At 43.3% G+C, this 24,841-nt stretch overlaps 1 protein-coding gene across 1 annotated transcript in view; it reads right to left on the reverse strand.

Moving 5' to 3' along the window:
• cfap20dc (CFAP20 domain containing) overlaps positions 1 to 24,841 on the reverse strand; it is a 557,307-nt gene that overhangs the window by 290,627 nt on the left and 241,839 nt on the right. The window contains exons 5-7 of the mRNA XM_041191616.1: positions 9,892 to 10,006; positions 4,503 to 4,647; positions 3,974 to 4,138 (exon numbers count right to left, since the gene is read on the reverse strand). Of these exons, the coding sequence (XP_041047550.1) occupies positions 3,974 to 4,138; positions 4,503 to 4,647; positions 9,892 to 10,006 (425 nt within the window). The remainder of the gene's footprint in view (positions 1 to 3,973; positions 4,139 to 4,502; positions 4,648 to 9,891; positions 10,007 to 24,841) is intronic.

Here is a 24,841-nt window from a genome sequence, read left to right on the forward strand (position 1 = left end):
TGGGATCAATAAGAGTAGCTGTACTTCTCACGCTGCTCACTACAAAGTGCATACCACTCTAAATCTAACCAGCGAACAATGAAAACAGATGACAGAGATTTTTAAAGCCTTGAACAAATGCTTTTAACCCTGAGTGAATGTTAGGTATGAATGCTATGTATTCAACACTAGAGCCCAAGGTGAAGCAGAAACCATAGATCAGCATATGAATGCAGTGATACAGCTTGAGAAGCATGTGAATTCGGCCAGCTAAAAGATGATCTGATCAAAGATTGAATAGTCTTATGTCTGATGAAGAACTATACACGATCCAACAGGTTGGCTCCATCAAGTTGATAGGGGGTCAATGGTTTGTGACTGTTACAAAGATGACCGCAGAAGGAGCTGGTTCATAAGACCATAAGACATAGGAGCAGAAATTAGGCCATTCGGCCCATCGAGTCTGCTCTGCCATTCAATCATGGCTGATAAGTTTCTCAACCCTATTCTTCCGCCTTCTCCCTGTAACTTTTGATCCCCTTACCAATCAAGAACCTATCTATCTCCGTCTTAAATACATTCAATGACCTGGCCTCCACAGCCTTCTGTGGCAATGAATTCCATAGGTTCACCACTCTCTGGCTAAAGAAGTTTCTCCTCATCTCTGTTCTAAAAGGTCTTCCCTTTACTCTGAGGCTGTGCCCTCGGGTCCTAGTCTCTCCTACTAATAGAAACATCTTCCCCACATTCATTCTATCCAGGCCTTTCAGTATTCTGTAAGTTTCAATCAGATCCCCCCTCATCCTTCTAAACTCCATTGAGTATAGACCCAGAGTCCTCAAACTTCCCTCATATTTTAAGCCTTTCATTCCTGGGATCATTCTCGTGAACCTCCTCTGGACCTTCTCCAGGGCCAGAACATCCTTCCTGAGATACGGGGCCCAAAATTGTTCACAATATTCTAAATGTGGTATGACCAGAGCCTTATAAAGCCTCAGCAGCACATCCCTGCTTTTATATCCTAGTCCTTTCGAAGTAAATGCCAACATTGCATTTGCCTTCCTAACTACCGACTCAACCTATAAGTTAACCTTAAGAGAATCCTGGACTAGGACTCCCAAGTCCCTTTGCACTCCAGATTTCTGAATTCTCCCCCCATTTAGAAAATAGTCTATGCCTCTATTCTTCCTACCAAAGTGCATGACCTCACACTTCCCCATGTTGTATTCCATCTGCCACTTCTTTGCCCATTCTCCTAACCTGTCCAAATCCTTCTGCAACCTCCCCACCTCTTCAATACTACCTGTTCCTCCACCTATCTTTGTATCATCTGCAAACTTAGCCAGGATGTCCTCAGTTCCTTCATCTAGATCATTAATGTATAAAGTGAAAAGTTGTGATCCCAACACTGACCCCTGCGGCACTCCACTAGTCACCGGCCGCCATCCTGAGGTGGACCCCCTTATCCCCACTCTGCCGCCTGCCAGACAGCCAATCTTCTATCCATGCCAGTATCTTGCCTCTAAAACCATGGGCTCTTATCTTACTGAGCAGCCTCCTGTGCGGCACCTTGTCAAAGGCCTTCTGGAAGTCCAAGTAGATAACATCCATTGGCTCTCCTTTGTCTAACCTACTCATTACCTCCCCAAAGAATTTTAACAGATTTGTCAGGCATGACCTCCCCTTGATGAAACAATGCTGACTTTGCCCTATTTTACCATGTACTTCCAAGTATTCTGAAATCTCATCCTTAATAATGGACTCTAAAATCTTACCAACGACCAAGGTCAGGTATTCGGCCTGTAATTTCCTGTCTTTTGCCTCACTCCCTTCTTAAACAGGGGGGTTACATTAGCGATTTTCCAGTCCTCTGGGACTCTTCCTGACTCGAATGATTCCTGAAAGATTACCACTAACACCTCCACTATCTCTTCAGCCATCTCCTTCAGAACTCTGGTGTCCAGTGAACAAGAAGTGTCAGATAGACACTGGTGTACTATGCAACATAATGACCTTCACAGACCTGTGCAAAGTAGCTCAACATGGCGATCCAAAAAGGAAGCCCTCGAAAAGAAGGGCGAGACTATATAATGCCACAATACTTATGCCGAGGAGAAATTAGTCTGAAAGTCCAATGCAATGGCAAGAAGGAAGATCTAGAGTTCCAGATAATATATGGTATGCAACAGCCACTCAGCGCAGCTAAAGCAAGTCTAAAACTTGGACTGGTAACCCTAAATGGACCAACAAAGAATGGGCAACAAATGACTCCAGAGAGAGGGTGGCAGAAAGCCCCAGAGAGTGGGAAACAGAAGGCCCCAGAGAGAGGGAGATAATATTCAAGTAAATCACAAGATGATTGCCAACCATGTAAATGCAATGAAATGCATGAGCAGAAGGTAAACGAAGCAGTTCTACAGGAAAATGTTCATATCCGAGCTGAACTGGAAGATTTGAAGCACAAGATTCAAGCTGAGATTCAAGAAGCACAAGATTCAAGATTCAACCTTTGAAAGTGCACAATAAACTGAAGTCTTCAATGAATCAAACTGTGCGAGATCTGAACAAGCAAATTTCAGAGATGACACAAAAGGTACCAAGAAGAAATAATTCCACAATTTGCAAAACAAAATGTGAGTTGAAAAATCTCAACTAGATGCATAGCCAGGCAAAACAGCAGGCAGAAAAGGCACACAAAGAAGTTGCGACCCTGAATGACTCCTTGAAGAATCAATATGTAGCCATAAAAAAACATGAGGAGCTACCGATATGATCCAGAAGTCATCAACCCAGCAGAGACCGACTAGTAGAACACACATTTGTTAATGCATGAGAACAGTGGGTGTACAGTTGATAACTTGGGTAACTCTCAGTCACACATGAATGTGCATGCAAATTTGTCTTTGTTTGCTAGGAAAAGGGGGATGTTTGTTCGGTATGAAAAGGGAATGTTGGGTTTGGATGCAATCAATTCTACATGTCCTATCTAACTTTCCATCGTCAGGTGATCTCTACCATGAGGCAGTTTTTGTACGCAGACCTCAAGATCAGTTCAACAAAGCCCTATAATGAGAAAGCAATGAGGAAGAACTGCTGTCTTTAAACGCGAAACAAGCACCATCAACAGCTCAGCCAGTGAAAAGGGGAAACTATGAATGAGATACTACTACATTGAGAAAAGACAAATACAAATCCAACAGCAGTTCTGAAACTGAAATGTTCACAATTATTTATATTGCACCAGCAGTACAACTGAGATAGTGTGGAGAAAGCAATAAATTAATTTTGGGCTTTTCAAGTACAAAGCCCTATCTCTCAAATAATCTTTGGGAAATCTTTGTTTAAGGGGTGCCTGCTATATTTTCTCAACATCAGATAAGTAGAACGTAATGAATGAAAAATCAATTCAAATACCTTGTCAATGAAATCTTAGCTCACTTAACCTCAAATGTGCCTGAAATACCAATCACCAGATCAAGATTTAATTCATGTGTGTTCTAATGTGACAATATTTCCTGAACTTTAATATTGTGATATTCAAAAAGCAGACATACAGAATGGATAAACATTCTGATGAATAATTATTCACCTCAAAATTAACATCTAATTACTGGCAGCAGGAAACGTTTGTCAAGTGCCCTGACAATGTTCAAAGAAGGTCAAAATAAACCGAGTTACACATTTAAGTGGTGATTAATAGATTACACTACTAAATGTAAGGACACCAACTGAACAGTTTGATTTTTCAGAGATCTGAAAGAATGATCAGAGAAGTCTTGGGAATCTTCAGCAAGATTTAGTATCGATCACTTGATTTAGGTTAATATTGACAAAATAATGTACCATAAAGTCTGCATTGTAAACTATATACAGCTAGTATTTATTGTATTAGTTAAAACGCTTTACACCAATTCAAATTGACTTATGAAATATTATAAGCAATAGTAAACCTTTTAGGTTAAATCTAACTTAAGAGTACATCTTGCAACCATACCCAAATCTGTTGAAGTGAGGGTTTGGCTTCCAAATCTTAATTCTCCCTCTCTAAGTTTTACAGCATTCAGGAGCTGTGTTACTTGATCCACATCAATGCCTAGCTGACAGCTCTTTGGAATTACATCTGTGGGTCCATCAGTGAAACACTGTAAAGAATACATATCTGTGAAAGAAGAAGAAATGCTTTAGCCATCTGATAAAAATTTTGGAAATACCACAACAATGTGTTAAAACGTAACTAATACATTAGCCAGAAAAAAACATTGAAATGACTAATCAAATGTACACTTTATATGAATGACTCTAGAGGGCACTTGCCGAGGTAGCTCAACGTAGGTTAGGAGCTTTGTGATTTGTTTAAGTCTTATTACAAATACAGCAGTTATAAAGTTAGTAAGATGCTGTTGAATTATGTTTGTGGTTTGTTTCTGCAACTTTGTAATTGCCGTTTTAGTGTCATTTAAAGAATATTTTTAAATATCATCCCACTTAATATTATATTGGTCTAGGCATTTCCAATCACATACCATTATCTTGTGGCTGAAGTTTCATAGTGAATATTTTCCTTAGTTTACAGTTGGCTGAGACAACAATCCTGTCTAAGGACTGAAAACCAGCTCCTTTAAATGCAGCATTAGCAAATGACACCATATCAATGCAAATATTGTTCCACTGCAAAGAAAAGAAATCCAGTTTAGTTTTTCTTGAATTTCTTGGCCTGCAATACAGTCTGTAGCATTAACAGCCCTATCTTGTAGACCATAGTTGGCATAATAACGCAGAATTCTGGAACTTCAAGATGCTATGCCGCAAGATGGTGAGTTACAGGTTCTTACCACAATTCTCTAAATGGGAAGTAGTCAACGTCAATCTTGTTGCTGTGGAGAGCAATTAGCAGAGGCCAACTGCCTCATTGTAGGGGTGAGCAAAATAAGTTCAATGACTGAACATCTGAAGAAGCAGCCAGTTTCAAACTGGAACTGTCAAAGGACTAAATGTTTAGCTCTAAGCTTTGGAAATATATAGCAGCAGAGATTCAAAGAAGGGGAATAAATATAAAACTAATATAAACAAACCATTAATTATAACATCACACCTCTTTTCGACATAAGTGATGTACAAAATGCAACGGCAAGCAATATTTGCTTTTTCAGTTTTATTTACTTCTTAAATGTATAATATTGTATACAATATATACATACAGTCTAATAAATATAGAAAATGATGATACAATTTTCTTTTTAGGAAACATTTTGAATAACTTGCCAAAGGATTAAATGGGCAGTGGGTGTGTGGATATAAAATTAACTCACAGAAAGTGGATAGTAGGGGTGAATGGTCATTTTCCTGCAGTGTCAACCACATTAAATCTGTGTCCTCTGGTTACTGACCCTTCTGCCACTGGAAACAGTTTCTCTTTATTTACTCTATCAAAACTATTCATAACTTTGATCAAAGCGGTGTCCTCTAGGGATCATCTTTTAGGACCACTGCTCTTTTTTGATATATGTAAATGATCTGGACTGGGGTGAACAGGGCATAATTTTAAAATTTACACATGATCTGAAACTCAGAAATGTTTTAAACAATGAGGAGGATAGTGACAGACTTCAGTAAGACATAGGGCAGAATTTTACGGCCCAGTTTCAGAGCCATTATAAATCCCATTAACTTCAGCAGGAATGTAAAATCCCGCTGCCGTAAAATTCTGCCCAGAGACTTATCAAATAGACATGGCAGGTGAAATTGAATGCAGATAAGTATAAAATGGTACATATTTTAGTTGGAAACTGAGATGAGAAGAGGCAATATAAACTAAATGCTACAATTCTAAAGGGGATGGATGAACATGAGAGGCCTGGAGGTACATGTATATGAAACTTTGAAGGTGGCAGATAGCAAGTTCTGAAGATTATTAAAGAAGTGTATGGGGACCTTGGATTTATTAATAGAGGCATAAAATACAAAACAAAGAAATTATGCTGAAGCTGTATAAAACAATGTTTAGGTCTCCACTGGAATAGTTTATTCAATTCTAAGCACCACACTTTAGGAAGGATGCAAGTCCTTAGAAAGGTAGCAGGAGAGATTTACTAGAATGGTATCAGGGATGAGGGGCTTTAGTTATGTGTAGAGACTAGAGAAGCTGGGATTATTTTCCTTACAGCAGAGACAGTTAACAGAATCTTTGACCAAAGTTATGAATAGTTTTGATAGAGTAAATAAAGAGAAACTGTTTCCAGTGGCAGAAGGGTCAGTAACCAGAGGACACAGATTTAATGTGGTTGACAAAAGAAGCAAAGGTTATTTGAGGAAAGGTGATTTTTTTAAACACACAGCAAGCTGTACACTGGAATGCATTGCCATTAGGGGTGATGGAAACAAATTCAATAATAACTTTCAAAAGGAATTTGATAAATGTGTGAAGACAAAATAAGGCACTGCTATGGGCAAAGAGCAGGAGGTGGGACAAGTTGGATAACTCTACCACAGACATGATGCACCAAATGCGGTCCTTCTTTGCTGTATTGATCGATGATTCCATGAAAATGTAACAGCTAAAAGTGGATATTTGTACATCAGAAACATTGACACAGCCGTTTCCTACAAAACACATGGCCCAAACGAGTGCTGTGATATATGGTTTGTCTAGTTTAGGATCTGCAACAGTTATTGTTCTTGTTTTGGTAACAGCACTATTAAAAATTATGGAAAATCTATTGGAATTGTATGGCAGTAAAAATTGCCAGGCAGCACAATAATCTTATATCGCACTTGACATGATACTAATGACCCAATGCAAAAGTAAACGGTATCTGTACTGGTACTTAGGTCATTCTGACTTCACAGTCACCATTACTCAGCATTAATGGTCATCAACTGCTTTGAAAGGTTACAATTTTGAGATTTTAATGTACAGCTAAGCTGTATCTAAACACCCATCTGTATAACAGTGCCTACACAACAAAATTATCTAGCAATCAGGTTTTTCAATAGAATACTATAATTATATCAGTGTAAATTTAAACAAACAATGTTTCATTAACTTCAGTTTCATTTACCTTAAATGCTAATCAAAGTTCTTGCTCCAATACATTTTAATGCTTTCTCCTCAAACCCAACAAATCTGTCATCATGGGGAGGAAGCAATGAATGGGAAAGAAAGAAAGATTATGTTTCATCCACAAGCAGTATAAGAGACCACAGAATCATAGAACTTAAAGCATAGAAGCTAGTCCTCCAGCTACTGTGCCTGGCTTGGAGTTAGTTCTCCAATTAAACACAGGTGGTCTTGCTAAGGACACAAAGTAAGCAAGCACAAAGGTAGCAGCTCGTGACTGAATACAGCTCGAGACAGAGTATAAGCTTGAGAATTTGGTAAGTGAGGGAATTCAGTGTAGTGAGGGAGGAGGTGTTGATCTGATCTTTTACAAAAAAGGAGTGCTCCAAGAGAGGGAGCTAGAGACCAGGAGTGGGACATGAGAGCTGAAGCCCAGAAGCATTAATTAAGTGAGCAGGTAGGTGAGTGGTTGATGAGATTTAAGATGTTTTTCAACACTCTATAAATGGAAGCAGTAGTTTAAGTTGGTACTGGGGAGATACAAGTATTAAATTTAATTTATAGCTTAACTAGTTAAACCGCTTGATATAACTACAGATAATCATTGGGTGATATTTCTAAATACAATTTGTTAAATAAAAAACAGCAAAGATGGCAAAAGAGTTGATGTGTAGCAGCCTTAGCATGTGGGAGCTAGTGGACAACTGTGTGATCCACAGCAGCCACATCTGCAGTAAGTGTCTGCAGCTCGAGGTACTTCGGCTCAGAGTTGATGAGCTGGAGGCTAAACTTCTGAAACTGTGATGCATCAGGGAGGGGGAAATCTAGAACTGGGGACAAAGTTTAAAAATAAGGAGTTTTGCATTTAAGATGGAAATGAAGAGTAATTCCTTCTCTCAGAGGGTCATTAGTGTTTGGAATTCTCTTACCTAGTGATCAATGGAGGCTGGGTCATTGAATATGTTCAAGGCTGAGTAAGACAGGTTATTGATTAACAAAGGAATCAAGGGTTATTAAGGGAGGTGTGGGTGGGTAGGCAGGAAAGTGGAATTAACACCACAATCAGATTAGCATGATCTTATTAAATGGCAGAGCATGCTCGAGGGGCTGAATGACCTATTCCTATTTTTTATGTTCTCATGTTCTTATAATTGATGCTGTTTATTGCCCTAATTTTCTGTATACTTTTATATATGGGAGGCAATGGCATCATGGTATTGCCGCTAGACTACTAATCCAGAGACCCAGGGTAATGCTCTGGGGATCCAAATCCCGCCACAACAGATGATGGAATTTGAATTCAATAAAAAACAGGAATTAAAAGTCTAATGATGACCATGAAGCCATTGCCGATTGTCGTAAAAACCCATCTGGTTCACTAATGTCCTTTAGGGAAGGAAATCGGCTGTCCTTATCTGGTCTGGCCCACATGTGACTCCAGACCCACAGCAATGTGACTGACTCTTAAATGCCCTCTGAACAAGGGCAATTAGGGATGGGCAATAAATCCTGGCCTAGCCAGTAATGCTCACATCGCATGGATGAATTTAAAAAAAATCTTTTTCAAATTAACAACTAGCATAGCGTTTTCCTCCACTATATAAGAATTTCCTCCACTATAAAAGAATTCCAGCAGCTGAAAGTCATGTGCACCAATGGTAACAAGAATACTGACCTCTTCTGTGATATAATTATTGCAGATTACATGGATAATTCAAATCTGTATAGGTTATATTTGCATAACTACTTGTTTAAAATGTTCTGTTGCATTCAACTTTTAGAAATGTTCCAGCAATTTGGGTAATGTCACAGTTGATGTTTATTTGGTTACTGGTTACATCCTATTCATCTTTATAAAAGCCAATTTTTATACTGGAGGACTAAACTTTACAGAATTGATTGAACTATTAATCACTCATTTACCTTGAGCAAGAACATGCAAAGGTTCAGATAACAGTGATTGTTTGTGACATTGTCATTTCAGCAACAAAGGTCTTGGTTAAAAAAATTGCTGTTATTTATTCATAGTAAAAATCTTCTTGTAAAAGGATGAATTATGTTGTTCTTCAAAAATTCATCTTAGAAAACTGCAATTATTTTGATTGTTGGAACACAGCATATTTATTTATTGTATTCTAGGAAGGGTGATTTGAGGTTAGTTTACACTCGGTTTTTGTGCTGTACATTTTCCCTGCACAATTCCAAATCATGAATAAGAGATACTGGTTTTGTGGGTCATAATTCTGTGGAAAGCTGACAGTACAATTATTGAAGGTGCTACATCACATTCTGATTAGAGTGTCTTAGTGTATTTTAGGTGGCAGAATATGGTGCCCCACAGAGGACAATAATACAGCCAGATAAATTGGCCCATTTGCCAAAGGACAGAAAGCTTGAAGAAACTGTACAAGGGTACCAATGGGCAACTGTTCTTGGAAGTCAGGTGTCTCACACAGCTTAACATAGCAATCTGCACTTACTAAATATTGGTTAACTCTCTCGTTGTACTTCTGTATATATGGAACAGAGTTCCAGGCAACAAAAAGCGCAGCAGAGTTCTAAGTATTAGAGTAGTGATACAAAACTTCACTGCTGGCATTCTATGCAGGCAGGTACAATTGCATTTGCTAAGAGGATGAAAATGTACCACTACAAGATGGATTTCTCTTTTAATATATTCCATAGTTCAAAATATCAAACAGAAGGAAAAAAAAATCCAAAAAGATATGGAAGCTGATGCAACTCATTTCAAACCTGGAAAGATTCTGAACCATTAAGAGTTAAACTCCTCTATACCCTATCTGAAAGATTATACAATTTTGCAGCTATTGAAAATTATTTTAACAATGACGTACAATTTTACGTTTGATAATCCTCAATGGTATTTTTGCATGCAGTGGGGTTGCAGACAATTCCTTGTGGATAGTTGATAAATACAGTCGTCGCTTGATATTTCCCAAATCAGTAATTCTGAAAAGAATGAAATAAGACGATCCTTGTCAATCCTATAAATCTCTCTGAAGAGAACCACATATATTCCTATCATTTATATGCAGGTCATACAGAATATAGATGGGAAAACCGAATTTAAAAATAAACCTTTTACAAGATAAGTAATGAGTTTTCATTCCCATATTCAAACTTGGTGGCCACAGGCCTAAGCATAATGGAACCACTCTACATGCTAATTCATGTCCATGCTTGATACAGAATTTTACTCGTCCAGTAACTTGGGAAGAAATTCAATTTGTATACAGAATGGACATAAAGCTCTGATAAACCTTCTTGTTCTTGCACTTCAATTTTGTATCCTTTCAGAGCAATGTGTTACCAAATAAAGAAAATATGCAGTTTCATTCTCAAAAGTGCACCTGACATTTCATATAGGATCTGCCACGCTCAAAGTCTGGCACAAAAACATTTTCTGTCAGTTCCAGTTCCGGGACATGCATTTCCAAATCTGAATTACAATGCTCAATTTTACTGCTCACCACATAGGCCACTGACCTCTGCTACAGTGCATGCACATGAATATAACTTTAATACGTTTAGGCAAAAGGGTATGATCACTTGGAATAGAACTGCTTCTATTGGAAAACAGCACTCAGTCTTATACAAGAAAACCTCTGCATCCCCATGTCCAAGGTGCTATACACTAAAATTGACAAACAACCAACTGTCTCAGAGGATTACTCAGAATGAGATTTCAAAATTTACTACTTTTGTATAGCAATGCTTATAGCTTGAATTTTCATTGCCAAACAGGGTTTCAGAGAAATACAAGAAGTAATAAATCCCTTACAATAATGAGAACTGTTATAAAGAAATCTGCTTAAATTTGAAAAACGTTAAGTGTTATTTTCATTACATATGGTTAAACAAGGTCAGTTTAGCTCAGTTGGCTAGATGTTAGTGTTGATTAGAATAACACCAACAGCGCAGGTTCAATTCCCATTCCGGCTGGGGTAGGCGTGGGATCTGCCTCCTCCCCTACCCCATGCTTGATGTGGAGTGGTGTCCATCAAGTTATATAATCAATTGTCTCTCCAAAAGAGAAAAAAATACTTATGGTCCCTTGGCTAATTATCTACCTGCTTATGCAGGGAATGCTGATGACATCACTGGGGAAACAAGCTGGCAGTTGGTTTATTTGATGGTGTAAGGGATTAAAATTAATGAGCAGGAAGAAGTTACTGAGAAAAAATATCACATTGTTGCACATCAGTCTACGAAAATGAAGAGAAGACAGCAGTATTGCTCAAGATATAGAGCACCAAAAAGAATATAGATTTTCAGCACAAACTTTGGAGAATCTACATTCAAATTATATCAGTGGTTTTGAGACTGAAAGGATGCCCTTTCTCATATTTTCTCTCCCTTCCAATTTTTGGATATTTCCAGACAAAAGCATCAACTCAGGCTGAGAATGCAAGCAAACACCATGCTTTATGACCTCATCAATCGCTGCTAGGAAAACAGCTGGTGGAAGACGTAGAAGAACATTCCAGTAAATTCTCACTCCAGTTTTGCCTACTTCCATGGTCAGAAGCACCTGATCTCCCCTTTGAGCTCAAATTTTTTTCTAGGGCAAAAGTATTCTTGTAACCATTCTCCTCCATACCAAGTACCAAAACATGATTCATAGAATCATGCAGCACAGAAGGCTATCTGGTATATCATGCTCTTTGAAATAGCTATCCATTAATCCCACTCCCCTGCTTTCTCTGTATAGCCCTGCATAGGATTGTCTAACTTTGTTTTGCACCTGCATTATGCAAATTTCAGTGTAATATCATGAATGCAAGCTGGGAAAGGGAGAGAAAGAGAATCAAAGACAAAACATTGATTAGACATTTGTATATTAGTGCACGTTTTGGCATCTTCATCTTAAAGAGGGCATTATTATACTGAGGATGTTATTATTATTACAAGTCCCATTCAGTAATATGAACTGATTACAGGCATCAAGATTCAACACCCAGCAACTAACTTAACAATTAAGTGCAAAAATAGACTGAACTCAGCCTATTTCAAATCTCTTTTTAAGTTTTAAAAATTTATGCAATGAAAGGATTTTTAATAAAGTGTTTAATTCTTCATCTCATAAGACAAATGCTTAAACATAAAGCTTCTGTTAAATGTGAAATACTGATTTATACAGAACAATTGGAATTCATCAACTGAGACTAAGTGGTAAGGGAAGTTTTAGATTTCTAAGCAGTATGTGTTTTGACAAAATCGCTACTAATATTATTATATTTCAAACAATAGCTAACAAATACACATATTAAACTAAGTGTATAGGTTGTGTATTCTACAGAAAAGTGCTATGCAACCGTTCCTATCAATATCTTTGTTAAAAATTTGCAGGGAGTTGTTACGCTTTACTTATTGTGTCATTGTGTTGCCAGCAAGTGGCACTCAACAGGATTTCCAAAGTTAATCTGTACTGGCCTCGACTAACTCATTGAAAATACTTTGAGACTTCAGAATAGAGTTTCAGGACTTTCCTTAATTGAGCTGTGATGCTGTCGAGCCATCCTTGTTCCCATCAACAACCCACCATCCTTGTTCTCATCAACAACTTGGGGTAGTGGGCGTGGAGGAGCAGTATCAAAGGATGCGATGGGACCCAACAGTGAATGTGAGTTGATGCAATAAAGTAGCAAGGAATAATACAGGATCAGGAAAGGGTGGAGGCAGCAACAGATATAGGGCTGAATTTTCCCAGAATTGCACAAAGTGTGGTAGAGGGCAGGTTAAATGGAGTCCTACCTGCAGATGAAAATGGCGGGTTTTCACACCGTATCTTCTCGAGCCCACTTCATTATATATGGCGAAACACGCCATTTCCATGGTGGGTGGGCTCTCATTCGCCTGCTTGCCATCATCCCACTGTTGCATCATACAGTCCGCCATCTTTATAAGGCAGCTGCCAGCAAAGTGCTCATCGCCACCAGCTCACCACCACTGCCAGGGAGACATTGCCAACAAAGGCAAAAAGACTGTAGCCACCCACTTCAATGATAGGTCCCTCCAGTGACTGCTGGATGCCATAGAGGCCCACTGGGATGTTCTCTACCCCTGCACTGGCCGCAGGATGGGTAGCAATGTCATCAACCCGGCTTGGGAGGCGGTGGCAGTGGTGGTCAGCGCGAAGGCCCTGCAGAGGAGGACAGCCACCCAGTGCCGCAAAAGGATGAATGATCTCCTCCGTTCTTCCAAAGTAAGTCACTCTTTTCATCACTCCCAACTCACACACTCACAAACCCATCACACATCCACGGGGCCCTCACTCACTGCAAGTGCAAGGGACATCACCATACACTTTTTCACACATACCGTCATAGTCGTCATCCTGTCCATGGAACCACTCACCACGCACACAGGCCAGGCATTTATATCTTCTGGCCCGGCAGGCATCCTGACACACTCTCCCCATCTCTATCCATGCTGGACAAACTGGCCCACAGCAGGAGGGGAAGGTCACAGACAGGTGGAGGGATGCCGGAATTCAAATTTCTGACAGAATTCGAAAACAGAGCCATCCAGCTGGCCGGCAATGACCAGGACCCATCCTGTGCTGGTGAGGTCAGTGCTGTTCTACAAAGTAAGGATCCAGCAGTGCAAAATCCATCAGAGAACCATACCGTAAGTGATGTGTCTTCTTTCACAGGCCACTGTCATGCACCAATTATCTTCCCTTGCTTTTGCAGGCACATCTGGGGAGCAGCCGATGGAGTCCATGACCCAGACCCTCCAATCAAGCTCCGAAGAAACCTCTGAAGATGAATTTGAAGGCATCCTCCCTGAACTCCCATCATAGTGCTCACCCACACCCTCCACCAGCATAGAGACACACACCTTGGTGGGACCTAGCTTTAGAGTAGCCTCGAGTTCACAATCTGGTGAGCACATCTCACTTTTTGATCCACAGCAGGCGGAGGCAGGGACTTTGCAGGTCCCCGCGCTCAGAGGACTACTGGAGGCCAAAACGTTGCTGAGTCCAAGTCAGATGACAAACCTCTGGACTCGATTATGTCACAGTTGCTGGAGCTGCAAAGGCAAGCTCGGAAACAAGAAGAAGAGGTCCGCTGCACTCCTCAGATTGCAAGGTATGATGGAGGAGTCCACCTGTCTTCAGGCTGAGGCGATAGCGCTGGCATTGCAACGTACCGGGGTCAACACTGGCAGGATGACGGCCGCCATGGAGGCCTTGGTCCAGGACGTCACTCCTGCATTGCTGCACAGACTTAACTCCATCGCTGATGCCATAGTTGGCCTCCAAAAGTGTGTATGCGAAAGGGGTGCTGGGCAGCTCAATCTCACTCCAGCTACCCCTTACACTCACGGAGTCAGTCAGGGGCCCTTGGGCAACCATAGGGAGGAGGACCAGCAGGTGCAGGTTCCAGGGCCATCCACCCAGGTGACTCTGGGAGTGACTAGCTCATCTGACTCCCATCTTCCTCTGATCTCCACAGATCCACCTTCACAGGCTGAAGAGGGTGCCACTGCCACACAGCAGGACTCCGAAGCAGGCCTGGGGCCCTCTGAGTCTTGGCCCTCCAGAGAACGCCTGCCAAAGGCATCACAGTCAGCAGGCTGCCTCCACCTCCGTTGTGGATGTCCGGACAGCACCAAGATGTAGCAGCAGGGTTAGGAAAGTTAAGGGGAATTTTTTGCACAGCCTGGGCATGGGTGTTAATCACTTGTACATAATGTTCACTACTATCAACAACTCCGTAAAATGTCTCCCTGCCTATGGCTCCTTGTTCTGATGAGCAGGTTTCTTGTCACTCAGATGTGAAACCTTTCTGCACAAGATAAAAGGCAGGTGTCTCAGTCTAGGGCCTCTTCCCTGTGCACTGTGCAGCCTTCACACCACAGTGATGATCCAGCCGCATACTCCCTGGAAACGTTACTGATGCCTGCACCTCGGCAGTGCTGGTCATTGCTGCCAGAATGTAGTGAGTAGACATGGTAGAGTTCTCTCATACTCTCTGTGTGCTCTCAGCACCTTTAAGGTGGGGCTGGCCTCCCCATCACATCAGCATCTGCAACCAGTGATGCTGTGCACCAGCTCCTGAAGGGCTGAAGTGATGAAGGCAGACACAGCATCAGACGCAACTGAAGTTTCATGGCTGCCTCACTTGAGATGGCCTTGATCATGGAGCGCAAGCGAGCTGCCCTCAGCCAGACAGGAGTCAGACATTCTCAGAGGCTATGTGAAGACCTATGGAGTGTCCTCACTGCCTGTTGTCATCATCCTCCTGCGATCAAGCAACTATTAAGACCTCCACTGCATCTCCATGACAGGAGCATTCTCACAGAGGGTACTGGCGCTGCAATAAGCCAGACTGGAGTCAAATGCTCACAACTGTGATGTGAGGATCTACAGGGGCACCTCATTGCATGTTGTCATCATCCTCCACAAATCCAGCAGCTATGAGGGCCTCCCGAGTGCACCTGCCTCATCTAGCTGGTGCGAAAGCCTCATCCCCATTGTCATCACCACCGAGGACCCCCTCACCCTCATCCCCGTCAGCGTCCTGCTCATCGGAGGAGGCATGCAGCTTCTCCTCAGCCAACTCCTCACCCCATTACAGCGCCAGGTTGTAAAGGGTGCAGCAGACAACAATGATGCATGATATCCTCTGTGGACTGTGTTGCAGGGCTCCATCAGACCGGTCCAGGCACTGGAACTGCATCTTCAGCATCCCGATGGTCTGCTCCACCAAGTTGTGAGCTGCATCATGAGCCACATTATAGCATCGCTCTGCTGCAGTCTGAGACCGCTGCACGGATGACATCAGTCACGGCCTCTGTGGGTAGCCCTTGTCCCCAAGATGCTAACGGTACAGCTTCTGTGAATCCTGGAAGACTGCAGGAATCTGCGGGCGACTCAGGATGTAGGTGTCATGCACACTCCCTGGAAACCACGTGCATACCTGCAGGATGCGTTTCTAGTGGTCACATACCAGCTGCACATTCAGTGAGTGGAAGCCCTTGTGGTTAATGAAGTCCATTGAGTGTAGTGATGGAGACCTGAGCATCACATGAGTGCAGTCAATTGCACCCTGCATCTGCGGGAGTCCTGAGATCAGGACAAATCCAATGGCCTTTGCATCCTGGCTGTCACGGTCCTGGGTGAAATGCACAAAGTTGTGTGCCATGGAGAAGATGGCATCCGTGACCTCATGGATGCATTTGTGGGTGGCAGCTTGTGAAATCCCACATAGGTCATCTGGGGACCCTGAAAGGAGCCACTAGCATAGAAATTGAGTGCCACGGTCACTTTCACAGCCACTGGAAGTGGGTGCCCTCCATGTCCCCTTGGCACCAAGTGCTGCAGTAAGTAGCAGATGTGAGCCACCAGGTCCCTAGACTTGCGCAGTCGTCGGCGACACTGGTTCTCAGTCATCTGCAAGAATGGCAGACGGTGTCTATGGACCTTGGGTGTCACTAGGCGCTGACCAGCCACGGCTCGCTGTTGCTCCTGGGCAGTGTGTGAGGGGAGCCCCTGCTACCCCTTCTTCATGAGGTTGCTGCTGCTGCCTTTGCGTGGACAGGTGCCTCAGTCGCTCTCTCCTCCATCTTCTACAGTGTCTGTAGGCCATCAGACATACAGCTAGGTCACCAGGATCCATGATCCTGAGGCAGTCCTCCTGCAGCATGAAAGAGAGAGAGAGAGACATGGTATCATGGCTGTACTTAGCACCTTTCCTGGCCCTGTGTGACTGCCCCTTAATGCTTCCCAGAGTGCTGGTCAACCATTGGATGGCCAGAGATGAGTGCACTGCATGACTGCCCTGTCAACCTGCGACATGGGGGACACTGGTCCAAACCAGGATGCTGAGATTGCAAGGGGCTGTGACCGCCTCCAGCAGTGACTGCTACATGGCCAGTGTTGGCGAGGAGATTGTACATGTGCAGTCCAACTGCTCTGCAGTCCAATGAAGTGGTGGCGTACTCCAAGTCTATAATGGGGGGGTGGTGGTGGTGGTGGTGGTGGTGGCGGCAAGGCGTACATTAGCACTCGGTGGCCCTTGGGTGCCTCCACGTTGCTTGCATGGGTGGGCAGGTTAGGAGCCTGACCCCAATCATATCACAGTGGCTGCGCCTGATCTGTCTTAGTTGCTGAGGCATGGTCAGTTTATACATGTGTCCCTAATGCATGGCCACTTCCTTCACTTACCCTGCTCCCCATCTGTGCGCGGGATGCAGCGCCATTGCAGTACTTGACCCCCACCCCTCTCAGCAGGCGCCTCCAAGACTGGCCAGCGCATGCCTCCAGACACCCCCACCCCTCCAGCAATCGCCTCCAAGACACCCCCCAGCAGTCACCTGCGGGGCCAGGCATCAGTTTCCCTCACCCCCATGGCACCCCGAGGCCTGTAAACAATGGGCGAGCTTTGGAGAACGCTGCTGCTCACTCACCTCAGTTCCCCCAAAGTGAAGGCCAAGTGCACGTCGCCTGCGTGCTGTTGTGAAACACATCGGCATGCTTTCCCGCCAATGTAGACAGATAGTACGGCGGGGTTCCAAGAGCCTGACAGGATGGCCTTTTAATTATATACTAATGTATTACAATTATCTCCCTGCCAACCAATAGCGGAAAACGCAGCCCACCATTGGTGAGCTGAGCGGAAGATCGCGACCTGCCTTCATGCCGTGAAGTGGGTCCTGTCATATTTTCCACGCATGCCACCTATCAAGCCTGCTGCCAGTGGGCTCAGAAAATTCTGCCTAAAGTAATTAAAGTGAAGCTGGAAAAGTATATGTTAAAGAAAAAGGTTAAAACTGCACCTTCTTCACCTTGAATTTCAGTGTTGTACTGCATCCTTACCAGATCCTTCCCATTACCTGGAACCAAAAACCTAACGAAGCTTTCACCAGTGCCTTATTATTTCCAGAAACTACAAACTGTTCCGAAATTGGGTCTTTCTGTCTTGGACTCTAGGCATGTGACTTGGCTCTTTGCCAGGCTGTAGGCCTGCCTACTCTGTATCTGCTTCACACTTGTTTATCAGTACTACTTCTAAACAGGTTACAGAGTAGGTGCGTAGCTCTTAAAGGCATGATTTCAACCTCTCCTCTCTCTCTCTCTCTCGAGTCTAACACATGACTGAATAGTGTCAGTGGTACATCATCATCCACATCATACATTAGCATATCCCATCTGTTAGCCCTTTATAGTACACAAACTAGGTTGCAATTCTAACCACACCTTGCTTCCCACCATTTGCAGCTCAAAAATCACAACAAAGTGAATGTAGCCATGCCTGCATCCCTTCTCCAACTGGCCCAAACCCTGATAGGATCCCCACATTCACCATCTAAAAATGTAAGCTATATCATCCACAGTTCCATGACCTACTTGATCAGTGTCCTGCACCTGTGACAGTAGCCAAATGTGGACTGCACAGAATCAAATACATTTCAGTGCAATAAACCCTCAGTGTCTTCAGGAGTCTAAAGCAATTATTCACCCATGTGAATCATACGTTGTTTGCAAGTCAAAACAAGGGAGGCCAGTTTATTTTGCAAGTCATTGCTGAGCCACGAAAGCGGCGAGTTTCCCTCCAGTGCGTCCTATCAGCACACTAATTTTATACTTCCTTTAAGTATCTATATATCAGTGCCTTTGAAATGAACTATGGTGTACCAAATTGGCCCACAACAAGGGGAGTTTACAGCACAGGAGATCATTCTGCTAATCAGGCCTGTCCTTGTTTTATGTTAGTGCAATCCTAAACAAAATCCCAAAGTCCAGCTTTCTCCACAAAGCAATGTATCTTCCACTTGAAATGCTCCTCCCTTATATAATTTAATAGTTCCACTTCACCTATTCAGTGATGATGCATCCCATGCTCCAACAGTCATTGTGCGTGAAAAAATTTTCAATTCTAACTTAGTAACAATTTGATGTCCACCATTGTGTTCCAAAGAAAATAGTGTTTCTCACTTACCATTTCAAAACTGCTCATAATTTTAAAAACCTGTTGCCTTTTTGGTCCTTTTGATAAATTTGCTCTTACATTTCTCTGCTCCATTGTAAGTAATCCAACCTCCGATCTCTACTCAAACAGGGTCAGTTGACCTCCTGAGCATCTATGCTCTAACTCTGTTATCCATTATACAGACGAAAGACCAATTATTCAGAAAGTTTGACAATGCTATCAGCAGATTGCTAAGTTATAATGTCTTTTGCCACTGGGTGATTTCAACCTAAGAGTGGACACAGACCACAAGGCATGGCTCTTCTGCCTTGGACATCTTAGCTTGGGAAAGATAAATGGAAATGGACAGAGACTACTTGAGCTTTGATGCTACCAAATGATTTGTGTACCTAACATTTTCTTTTAGATCAAACCATGCCAGAAAGTGCCTGGAGACATCCAAGATCAGTACATTGGCATCAGCTGGATGTGATTATCAGCAGACGTGACTCTCTCAACAGCATTTTCATCACACACAGCTACGACAGCACTGAATGTGGGATCACTCCCTGGTATGCACCAGGGTTAGGATGCAACACTTGAAGCTTTTTCCATGCTAAGCAAAAAGACAGTGTCATCAGCCATTTTGCTTATCCAGATAAGAACCAACTGTTCCTTGACTCGATTAAACAGGCACTCAATGCATTCCCATACAAAGTGCAGAAGTGAAATGGAATATAATTTGAGGCATCATTTACAATACCACATTCTCAGCATATGGGAAGCAAGAGCGGAAAATGCTGACTAGTTCAAGGCTAAGACTACTGGATTGGAATCTGTCACTGAAGCCAAGTGATCTCTTAAATGCCCTCTGAAATGACCTAGCAAGCCACTCAGTTGTATCAAGCTGCGACAAAGTCTCAAAAAAGAACAAAACTGGATGGACCACCCAGCATCTACCTAGGCACCGGAAACAACAATGGCAAACTCAGCCCTGTTGATCCAGCAAAATCCTCCTTACTAACATCTAGGGGCTAGTGCCAAAATTGGGAAAGCTGTCTCACAGACTCGTCAAGCAACAGCCTGACAGTCATCCTCATGGAATCATATCTTGCAGATCATGTCCCAGACTCCACCATCACCATCCCTGGGTATGTCCTGTCCCACCGGCAGAGACCAACAGAGGTGGCAGCACAGAGGTATATGGTTGGGAGGGAGTTGCACTGGGATTCCTCAACATTGACTCCGGAACCTCATTGCATCAAAGATGGGCAAGGAAACCTCCTGCTGATTACCACGTACCACCCTGCCTCAGCTGATGAATCAATGCTCCTCCAAGTTGAACACCACTTGGAGGAAGCACTCGGGGTGGCAAGGGCGCAGAAGTACTCTGGATGGGGGACTTCAATGTCCATCATCAAGAGTGGTTCGGTTGCACCACCACTGACCAAGCTGACCGAGTCCTAAATGACATAACTGCTAGACTGGGTCAGCAGCAGGTGGTGAGGGAACCAACTAGAGGGAAAAACATACTTGACCTCATCCTCACCAACCTGCCTGCCGCAGATGCATCCGTCCATGACAGTATCAGTAGGAGTGACCACTGCACAGTCATTGAGGAGGCGAAGTCCCGTCTTCACATTGAGGATACCTCTACCATGTTTGTGGCACTACCACCGTGCTAAAAGGGATAGATTTCGGACAGATCTAGCAACTCAAGACTGAGCATCCATGAGGCACTGTGGGCTATCAGCAGCACAATTGTACTCAAACACAATCTGTAACCTCATTGACTGCCATTTCCCCACTCTGCCATTACCATTAAGGCAGAATCAATGAAGAGTGCAGGGGAACATGCCAGGAGCAGCACCAGGCATATCTTAAAAAAAAAGGTGTCAACCTGCTGAAGCTATAACACAGGATTAATTGTGTGCCAAACAGCATAAGCAGCAAATGATAGACAGAGCTAAGTGATCCCACAACCAACGGATCAGATCCAAGCTCTGCAGTTCTGCCACATCCAGTTATGAATGGTGGTGGACAATTAAACGACCATTGGAGGAGGAGGCTCCACGAATATCCACATCCTCAATGATGGGGGAGCCCAGCATATTAGTGCAAAATGTAAAAACAAAGCATTTGCTACAATCCTCAGCCAGAAATGCCGAGTGGAAGATTCGTTTCAGCCTCCTCCGGAGGTTCCCAGCATCACAGGCGCCAGTCTTCAGCCAATTCAATTCACTCCACGTGATATCAAGAAATGGCTCACTAGATAGTGCAAAGTCTATGAGCCCTGTCAAAATTCCGACAATAGTACTGAAGACTTGTGCTCCAGGACTTGCTGCACTCCTAGCCAAGCTGTTCCAGAATAGCTACAACACTGGTATCTACCTGTCCATTTGGAAAATTGCCCATGTATGTCCTGTCCACTAAAAGCAGGACAAATCTAAACCAGCCAAATACTGTCCATCGGTCTATTCGCCATCCTTAGAAAAGTAATGGAAGGGGTCAACATTGCTATCAAATGGCACTTGCTTAGCAATAGCCTCTTCACTGATGCCCAGTTAGGGTTCCAGCGGAGCCACTCAGCTCCTGACATCATTACAGCCTTGGTTCAAACATGGGCAAAGAGCTAAACTCCCAAGGTGAGGTGAGAGTGACTGCTCTTGACATCAAGGCCACATTTGGCTGAGCGTGGCATCAAGGAGCCCTAGCAAAACTGGATTCAATGGGAATAAGGGGGAAAGCTCTCCACTCTTTGTGGTAATACGCAGCACAAAGGAAGATGGCTGTGGTTGTTGGAGGTCAGTTCACTCAGCTCCAGGACATCACTGCAAGAGCTCCTCAGGGTAGTATCATCGGCTGAACCAGCTTCAGCTGCTTCATCAATAACCTTTCTTTCATTATAAGGTCAGAAGTGGGGAAGTTCGCTGATGATTGCACAATATTCAATACCATTCGCGATTCCTCAGATACTGAAGCAGTCCATGTCCAAATGCAGCAAGACCTGGACAATATCCAGGCTTAGGCTGACAAGTGGCAAGTAACATTCATGCCATACAAGTGCCAGGCAATGACCATCGCCAACAAGAGAGAATCTAACTATCGCCAAAGACATTCAATGGCATTACCCTCACTGAATCCCCCACTATCAACATCCTGGGGTTACCTTTGAACAGAAACTGAACTGGAATAGCCATATAAATCCTGTGGCTATAAGAGCAGATCAGTGGCTAGGAATCCTGTGACAAGTAACTCACCTCCTGGCTCCCCAAAGTTGTCCACCATCTACAAGGCACAAGTCAGGTGTGTGATGGAATACTCTACACTTGCCTGGATGAGTGCAGCTTCCACAACACTCAAGAAGCTTGACACCATCCAGGTTAAAGCAGCCTGCTTGGTTGGCACCACATCCACAAACATTCATTCCCTCTACCACCGACATACAGTAGCAGCAGTGTGTGCCATCTACAAGATGCACTGCAGGTATTCACCAAGGCTCTTTCAACAGCATCTTCCAAACCCACGACCACTACCATCTAGATGGACAAGGGCAGCAGATAGATGGGAACGCCACCACCTAGAAGTTCCCTCCAAGTCACTCACGGTCCTGACTTGGAAAAACATCACTGTTCCTTCACTGTTGCTGGGTGAAAATTCTGGAACTCCCTTCCTAACCGCACTGTGGATGTACCTACACCGCATGGACTGCAGCAGTTCAAGAAGGCAGCTCACCACCACCTTCTCAAGGGCAACTAGGGATGGGCAATAAATGCTGGCCCAGCCAGTGAAGCCCACATCCCATAAATGAATGATTAAAAAAAACCCGCTCTCTTTAATTATAAGAAAGATCTGGGTGAAAAGATTCAGAGCTGAGAATGCACTGAGAGCTGCAAGAAGTAAATCAAACAGACTGCTTGGCACTGTGCCAAAGACTACTGTTGTAAATTTGCCAGAATATCCAGATGTCCTCTAACACAGGGAATGCTAGGGGCATGTATGATGGGATCAAAAGGCAACAGGCCCATCAGCAAAGAAAACAGCTCCATCGAAAGCAAAGGCAGGGAAGATCATCACTGACTGCCGTAACAGTTGGAGAGATAGGTCAATCACTAACTTGAGTTTACTCCAGGGAGAACGGTGTCACCGAGGAAGCTCTAGACACCATACAGAGTCTGCCTATCGCGGAAGAGCTAGATACTGAACCCACAGTGAAGGAGCTTAGCAAAGCTTTTGACCCGCTTGCCTCTGACAAAGTTCCCTACCCCTACCCGAAATGTTTGCCTTTATTTGACATCATTTATGTTCAACAGCAATCATTTAGCCATCATTTGACATCAATTGTGCTCAAAAGCAATCATCTAGCTATCATTTACATTGCAAGAAGCGTAACTGACATCATTGTTATCAATTGCCCCAAACCGCAGCACTCAAATATTTGCAATTAGCAACATCACTTACCTTAAGCATTCAGACACAAAAGACAATGACATATTTTCCACATTTCTGAATTTTAATAGCTTCAAACATTCGAAAACTGAACTAATTTTAGAAAAAGCAGACTTTGTTTTAACATATGTTCTGATAAGCTAGTTTTATGTCTTCCTTCAGAACCTCTAACAAGCGCAGCACGCCCCTGCCCCCCGCCTCACCGGATTGCAGCAATTTTCTCACCCACCACCCTCCCCAGTGGAGCAATTTTCTTCCGCCCACCCAAACATCCCCATCCTCATCCCTCCATCCCCCACATACAGCAGTTGAAGGTGGCAGCTCTGCACTACTGCCAGTGCCACCGAGAGCAGTGGCCATTACCAGAGTTTCACTGGGGCCTATCCAGAGAATCAGCAATGGATCCTCCGAAGAAAGGTATTGTGGGATGGGGTGAGGTTCACAGAGAAGTGGGAAGGACGAGTGGCTAGAGGTGGAGGGGATAGAGAAGGTGACAGCAAGCGGACAGGGTGGCTTCCTGTAGGGACTCCATACCTGATGCCAGGTCCCTCAATTGAGCACAGAGTAACTTTGAATGCGGGAACCCCCTCAGAAAGCCACAGACAAGCTAGCTGACAGGGTTTGCTTGGCACAGTCCCTGATGTCAAATCCCCCACCCATTACCCGCAGGCCTTACCATCCCGGATTTAATCGGAGGGAGGCAGGAAGTGGTGGGATCTCCACCCCATACCCTTCCATCCCCAATCTCACTGCATCAAAACCGCCCTCTCCCCTGCCCACCTCCAAACTCGCCACCGATGGTGGGGGGGGAGGGATGTGTTGGGGAGTGCATTAAATTCTGCCCTTGGTGTCTCCTTGGAATAAAGCAACAAAAAAGAAATGCCCAGGGCTGCATAGGGCAGGAAATTAAAAATAAGCTACATTAAACAATTGTAATAATTATTAATCTCTGAAAAATAAGTTACAGAAGTCAGCATCATGGCCATATATTAAAGGCAAACATTTAAACACTATAACTGCCACATGAAGGTATCTTGGTAGTATGGATAACACAATTATAAAAAGGAATCCAAGAAAATAAAATGTGTCAAGTATTTAAAGGTTTTTACTATACACATCAAGATTGATTTATAGAAATAGATTTTTTAATAAAACAAACAACATGTATTTATGACAAAACTGGTTCACAGTTGATTAAATTTAGCATGAAGTTATCCACGTACACTCCAAAAAAGTAATGCAGCTGGGCTTTCAGCATTGGAACATGCAGATCACACAAGTGTTTGGCTGATTAACTTCAAACTGCAACCAAAAATACGTTAAACAAAAAGCTTCATGCTTCTCGTTTTATTTCAGCTCTAAAACTTGTAGTTGTCATTTTCAATGGATTTCTGGATTGCTCAAAAGGTAAAACATC

The sequence above is a fragment of the Carcharodon carcharias genome, chromosome 7, assembly GCF_017639515.1.
Source record: "Carcharodon carcharias isolate sCarCar2 chromosome 7, sCarCar2.pri, whole genome shotgun sequence".
Taxonomy (NCBI): Eukaryota; Metazoa; Chordata; class Chondrichthyes; order Lamniformes; family Lamnidae; genus Carcharodon; species Carcharodon carcharias.